Source organism: Alternaria postmessia (assembly GCF_024291825.1).
Source record: "Alternaria postmessia strain BMP 2775 chromosome Unknown scaffold_248, whole genome shotgun sequence".
NCBI lineage: Eukaryota > Fungi > Ascomycota > Dothideomycetes > Pleosporales > Pleosporaceae > Alternaria > Alternaria postmessia.
The window spans coordinates 3,616-10,784 of NW_026260321.1; the positions used below are offsets into that span (position 1 = coordinate 3,616).

General features: G+C 49.5%; 2 protein-coding genes across 2 annotated transcripts; one reads left to right on the forward strand and one right to left on the reverse strand.

Moving 5' to 3' along the window:
* Window positions 1-2,460: 2,460 nt before the first annotated feature.
* On the forward strand, window positions 2,461-4,266 carry J4E82_011615 (uncharacterized protein; the record flags this gene model as incomplete). The annotated part of the gene is made up of 1 exon (XM_051737815.1): window positions 2,461-4,266. The coding sequence occupies one exon, from the start codon at window positions 2,461-2,463 to the stop codon at window positions 4,264-4,266; it is 1,806 nt and encodes a 601-aa protein (XP_051582427.1).
* A 334-nt stretch (window positions 4,267-4,600) lies between these two features.
* Window positions 4,601-4,903, reverse strand: J4E82_011616 (uncharacterized protein; the record flags this gene model as incomplete). Its single annotated transcript, XM_051737816.1, has 1 exon — window positions 4,601-4,903. The coding sequence occupies one exon, from the start codon at window positions 4,901-4,903 to the stop codon at window positions 4,601-4,603; it is 303 nt and encodes a 100-aa protein (XP_051582428.1).
* Window positions 4,904-7,169: the final 2,266 nt, after the last annotated feature.

The window sequence follows — 7,169 nt, forward strand, 5'->3', positions numbered from 1 at the left end:
GATGGTAAAGTCGAAACACAAAGATTTGATGGTATGAATTGTTGTTTTAAAGGTGATGAATGAGAGCCTTCGATGGTGAACTACCTGTGGTACCAGTGCATAGTGCTTTGTACTTAGACACAGCCAGTGCCAAGCTAATTGCGGACGGGTTCGGCGGCTTTGGTTCACTCCGAGCAGGAAGCACCGGGCTAGTTACGGACGAATTTGGCCGCCTTGCGTATGATGCCTCGCGAGTTGCCCTGCGTGTCAAACCTGACAGACATAGCACGAACCGACCGTGCGGATCGCGATACCTGCTGTTCTGACTGGGTGACATGTTGTACATCTGTGCGGGTCCTATCGACTCCTTTTCCTTAACACTTATCGCTCGTCTCATATAACGTTTCGTTTTATCTAGCAAGACGCTTTGTGCTTTTCTGCCTGCGACTTTCATCATAGAAACACCAGTGTTAATGGCGGCCTCTGCTATGCGTGTAGAGCGCTTGAAAGCAACCGTGTACGCATCGCTGACGCTTTACCATAGATAGCAGGCCAATGCCGTAGCTTACAAATGCATAATCGCGTGCACTTCTTATAAATCCGGAGTGCCCCACCAGAAGCTACACACTCAACTATCGAGATTCACCGCCTGATGAGCCTCTCCAGCGTGGTAAGCTCAGTGGCGTAACGAACCTCCTGAACACCAGGATAGCTCCACAACTGCAGGCTGTAGAGCCTCACACCATAGCTGTTTTCGAGATATTCTCTGACGTTGGGATCTCAGGTCTTGGTTGATATATGTATATATATATTGAGCTATAGGAAGTGGATCAGAGATTTAATCGTACGCCCTTTCCGCGAGGTAGAGGCTGACCTCCCTTCGCACGCGACGAAAGATCTAGCGGACTAAGACTATTCAACAAGAGCGCAAGGACAGTAAAAATGTTAGTCTGATAGAGTATCCTGTTCGCCGCGTACAGAGGAATGTTAGCATAACATACATGTGAGAAAAGATTCTGTAAGAAGCTACGCCCAAGTAATTCAATAGTCTACGTCAAAGGACTGCCTACTTTTCTATCTTTGTATTAGCGTACGGAGGATGAATACCGTATAAGAAGGACATTACTCTTCTTTTCATTATCCTTCTCCGTCTATACACAGGAGTAGATACAAACTTATCGTGACAGGCTAGAATCTAGTTACTAAGATATCATTGGGAATCTACGTCGAGCTTCACAGTACCTCTCCAGAACTGAAATTCGTGGCTTCGGTTGCAATCATTGAATTTTCCAGATGAGTATATGTACAGCCGCATATAGTGAAGCCACGTGTTTGGTATCACACTTCTACTGCGATACAATACAGTGTACCTCAACAGCGTTGTGCCTGCGTCTTATCACCAGCACGTTGATCAAATCAATCATCAAAAATCCACTAATTAGGCTGTAGCATGTTACACACGGGTACGATAATAATCTCGATAGTTAGGTTCCAGACCATAATCGGCGGTGCAGCCCTGTGTGCCTAATTGTTTTTTCTTCTTTCCAGAGAAACAACAACTTGTGAGGAACCCTTCGCAGAAGTGTAGAAAGAAGAAGACGTACAGCAGCCCGTATTAACTTACGCGAAGATGCCAGGTGCCACCTTACCAATGACTCTATTAGATAACATAGTAGGAGCTTACTAGCCAGCTTTCAACCCGTAGGAGAGGGGAGTAATTCTAAAAACTGACTACTCCTAATCAGTAAAACTGATGTTGCGGCTTATTGTTAACTTCAACATAGTCTACCCGAATTAATAACATGGAGGAAGAGGTAAGTAAGCTTGCATTGTACTTCGATTTGTTGTAGGCCAGCAAGATCGCCTCTTTCCATTCTGTCGTCTTTTCTCGAGCATCCCGTATGCTTCCCACGACAACGGCTTCACCCTTGAAAAACCACCATCCGATAAGACTAGGCTACGAGTGTGAGCTCATCCTAGTCACTGGCTACATTGCGCTGACTTCTATGTTCTCTCGATGATTTCGGTTCCGGTTTCTGTTGTGGGTTTCGTTCATGTCTCAGTCGTTTTCACTGTCAACTCTTCTTCTCTTTCTAGCCGTTCCTAACGTCATTTTTTATCGTGATTTCGAGAGTCAAAGCGTCTTCAATCTTTAGGTTTGTTCCTCGATTTTCTCCGTCAACCTATTTTAGACATTGGCGCTATTTACCGTGGTGTCGAACCTTTTATGGAAGATACTGTCGCACATCTAATCCAGCCTTGTGGAAGACTCGCCTAGAGTTTTTACCAGTCCACTAGATTTCGATTGCCTTCCAACGGTCTTCCTGATATGTTCGTTTTTTTCTTCTTATCTTGTTGCATTCTGTCCGCTGGAAACTTCCTGGTTGCCTAAATCTCCACATGACGTCAGCGTCGTCTTAACGCCCAACGCGTCGATGCCACCACCAAGTAAGCGTTGAGAATACGATCAACAACATCGTAATGTCTTCTTCACCCAGCTTCTCCTTTCGGGCCCACCTTTCTCAGTGCGACAACGATAAATTATACTATTACACCGGGTACATCATTCCAGAGCTTGCTCTCTTGGGCTACACCGACGTCGCGGGGCGCCTGATGAGTAACCTCAACAACTATGACCTGTATCACGACAGCTACCCATATCGGAGCCAGGGAAGTCTTTGGTTCTTGTGGGATCTGCGTGCAAAGGAAGATGGGGTACCGTGGCCCGATGGCGAGGAAGAAAAGGTACGACAGGCTGTGAGGAATAGACGAGCGAAGCAGAGGGCGGTGACCCAGACGACCCAGCGAAACAAAACCGCAGCCAAAAAACGATCTAACCAGGAACCAAACCAGGAACCAATAGACGTTGTCATGCAAGTCCGGCCTCCTCAGGAAGACCCAAAGGCAAGTCTACACACTGTTGGAGCGAAAGAGGAAAGCATAGATGCTGTTATGCCGAGTGATGATGAGGCGGTCAGCCTTGATGACATACAGAGAGAGCTGGAGCTCCAAGCGAACAACTCCGACGGACCAACCAGCACCACTCAGATGCTTACCAATGCACGAGACATCGTCCATAACCTGGAAACTGCAGGTCGGACTACCCATGTCTCCATTGTGAGTTGTGGCTTGCTAGAGGCACTAGATTTGGTTTTAGCGGCTGAGGAGCAGCATGGAAAGCACGAAGAGGGCAGAGGCCTAGACTTGCTTGGAGCTCCATCACCTGACGAGCTGTTGCGATGGCTAGCATACAGTTTAGGGGAGAGACATTCTGACAATTGGGCAATAGCAGGATCGAGACAAGCTTGGAGACTTTACAAAAGAGGAGCGTTGAGGCAAGCGCTCAGTATCGATGAAGCGGCGCTCACGGCCTTCGCGCACGATTTCGAGACCGCTTTAATCGAGCGACTCACGAATGGCCGTACCAAACCATCAGCTCACCTTTCCATGCCAGAACTGTTAAAGGCCGCAGAAGACGTCACACAAGCCATCAGAACCGACGCCGAAGTCTCACAAAATTCAGTTCGTGCCAGAAGCACATCCCTTTTCGACTCCCCCGCGAAGGAAGAACAGATTGCACAGGCCGAGACCCGGCTGGGCATCAAACTCCCATCTGACTACAAGAATTTCCTCCAGATCAGCAATGGTACCGTTGGGCATATGTGGGGCCATCCTCTAGGCGACTTCCAACCACCCCTGCACACAGTCGACAAACTACGATGGCTCGACCCGGCCGAAGAAGATTACTTTACCGGTCTTGCGCTTGACATTCCTGCTCGCTGGGCCAACTGGCCTTTTGCACCTCGCCCCACTGCAAACGGATACGGCGACTATCCAGAACACTTTGTCATTGGCTGCGCATTGGAACTCGGGTTCGAGGATATCGATAATGTGTGGCTGATCCCTCCATCTACCGTCACGCCGATCAAAGACGCCGTGAAGAAATTGCTGGAAGATGAAGACTTGAGCGAGCTCGATAAGAATAGTGTTAGAAACGCGGTTCGAGACTTCGCGGGTAGTGAAGATGAATGGGAGCAGATGGAATGGGCTTGTGTGACTTGGGCTAGTGGGGGGACTGCGGCTATGTTCTTTTATCCTGGGTTCAAGGCTTGGCTTGAGCGTGTGGTAGAGCATGGCAGTGCGACGGCATATGTCAGGGATGAGGATCAGGATCAGGGGACGAAGGTGTTGAAGAGTCAAAAGTGGCTAGGGAATCTGTTTGGGAAAGTTGGAGAGGGAAAGGAGTCGATGGAAGTGCCGAAGTGGTTGAAAGATACGGTGCAGTAGAGAAGATGACCTAGAACATGAAACTGGAAAGAGGGATCATGATAAATGGGCTGGATGTTTTAGTAGTTCAAAATTGTCATCATTGTCCTAACGATCTTCACAGACGCACTGGTATTCAAAGGTGAGATAATGAAAAATGTTTTGCAGATATATTATTAGACATTACGACAGTCTCCAGAGCCACTGTCCCAGCTCCTCCTCGGCGCTACTGATCGTTCGTCGGGGTATAATGCTTGATAGAAAATCCGCTTTTGTCTCGCTCGAAATGCACTTTTGGTCGTCGTGTCGTCATTTACATCCTTCTCCTCCTCTTTCTTGATCTTCACACCTCCATCTACAAGGGCTTGCCCTGGGTAACAGTACCGGAGGGAGCGCCGCATCCGTAGCTGGCCATGTATGCAGCGTTGACGCTCTTGTGGTGCTCGATAGCGTGCTTCTTGACGCCTTCCCACATCTTTTTGATGCTGAGGTTGAGCTTGTGTTGAGTCTTCTCTTCTTGGTTGACGAAGTGGTGGGCGTCGTGGGCCGACTCGTGAGATTGGCGGCGAGACTGCGAAGAGGGTGTTGTGGGGATGGAAGATGGGGTTGAAGCGGAAGAGAGCGACAGGATGCGCGGGTGGGAGTCGAAGTTGTTCATGTTGGTGGTGGTTTTGAGGTTGTTGAGAAGGTTTGTTCGTTCGAATTGTTCGAAGTGTATAGGAGAGTTTGATGATGGCGAACTAGTAGTAGTAGACTTGATGGCTTGTTGCTGATGCTCTCACAACGAACCCACCTCCCCGCCCCTTATATACCCCATGGCACAACGAAGAAATTTTCTTCCCCTTTCCATCCCCAGCCAAACGATCGTGAGATCTTGGACACATCCTCCACGTGCATCGTGACTGATTTTTCGCAACGGTCGCACATGTGGGTCTAGTAAGGTAGTATCGCCTCGCCTTGGTTTCCACCGAGTGTCTAGAAGCCGCAACGCACACCGTAGGACGTCATCATAGTATCGTTCACATCTGCCCTGACTAGACCCTTTCCATACAAAATCAACCCGAAAATAGCTAATGCCCATGGCATGATCTCCGTTAACCGCTTAGCTCCCGTCAGGTACTCACGAGAACGTGGTGAGAGGCGTCGTGCGGCTTTCATCGGCTCAGCTTCGTCAAACTTTTTATACCGCAAGGTCCCACTGCGCAACCATCACGTTCTTGACTTTGACACACGAGTTACCTCTAAAGGCCATTTCGTGTGTCATAGTTGCTGTCTGCGCAAAATTCAGTGTTTCGTCGTGCCTGGAAGAAGGAGGGGGATTGGTGGCTATTTTAACCATTGGCTGATGCGTGCGGCTCAACGAGTCTTGGGTGCGTGAGCTGAGATGTTCGCGATGGTGCACGTGGATTCGTGATTGATGGCGAGACCGTTGCCAACGCGCTGATCATGTGAATGCGTGATCAGAGTAAAGGTGTGGAGTGGTTTTGCGGGATGCGGGCGGCTCGACCGAGCGAACACCATTCAACGTCCTGTAGTCTAGCAATCAGTCTCCGACCCTTTTCACACGTTGGCTTGGAGACTTTCGACTCACAATAATTTCAGTTCCACAGGCGGCTGTTTACATGGGTCGATGGTGTTCTAGTTGCACATTCCCAGACGAGGTCCAGAGGTACCAACTCCACGTTGACAACAGCACGCAAGAGAAGGAGCCGGAACTTACTGGAAAGAAACACCAGGATCAATAACCATCATCTCGATTCCACACTGCCACGCACCAGTAGCGTATTTTGCAGGGTTCGCAGCGTGCGCAGCACCACAGCAGGAGGCAACGTTGGCTGTGCCTCTTGTCTTTCAACATGCGATCCGCGGTGGTTTTTTCGGACAGATCAAGCAGTCACACTCGACGTCGCTGCAGCCCAGGGACTTGAGTCACTACGGCGCCAAACACCAGCCGAGCTTCTCAGCAGCATCGCCTACCCAACGTCCTGACGCAACAACTAATCACGACTTTGATGTGAACAAGACTCCTTTTCCACTTACCTGCACAAGTTTGCGCACTCGCACACCTGCCGTCATGTCACGCAGGCTTCAACGAAGCTCAAAGCAAGGTTGCGCAACCAAGATGCGGCACAGCCCCAAGTAGTGCTCACGAACCAATGAAACAACGCCCCTCACAGGTCACATAGAACTCCTCTTCATGCGCATATACGGCGTAGTCGAGTCCGCAAATCGGATGCCATTGACCATATCACCATGCAGGACGGTCTCAACGCAGTAATGTAGATTAGCAATAGGCGCAGCGTGACCGCCGCCGATGCATTGTGATCAAGTACCTGGTCCTTGCTGGTGGTACATTGTCTGGGGTATCTTATCTACCTCATTCCCATTCCTATCGACTTCTTGCGCGCAGTTTTCTGCTGGAACCACGTTATGGCGGGTATCGAAGATGCTGGATATACACTGTATACAGTACAATCGGGAGAGTTCTTTCCTACATCAGACTCCGACAACTCGTTTCCACCACTCACAACATCCTTCACCTTTGCATCAGGTTGTGCCGAACAGTGGAGAATTGTGAACCCGGACTTTCCTACCGAGGTCTTGAACTCCGTCCCTAGTTCCTGTTTCCCTGGAGGCCGAGACGTTAACAGCCCGGGTACATGTCTTCCCAGCTACCGCTTAGTAGCACTGGGCGAGTTCAGAACTCCTGGTTGGACCTCAGGTGGTGTCCGCGCATGGGGTGCCGATTGCTGTAGAAAGTATGTTTACATGCTTGACCACCATCCAGCGTACCATCATGTTACACGGGGTTAGGCTATACTCCTCTAGGCTCGGTCCGTGCTAAGGCGAGGTAGACTAAAGCGGTAGTCCGTGAGGTAATGTACGGAATGATCAGGTGGAAAAGAGTTATCGTTGTAACCAAA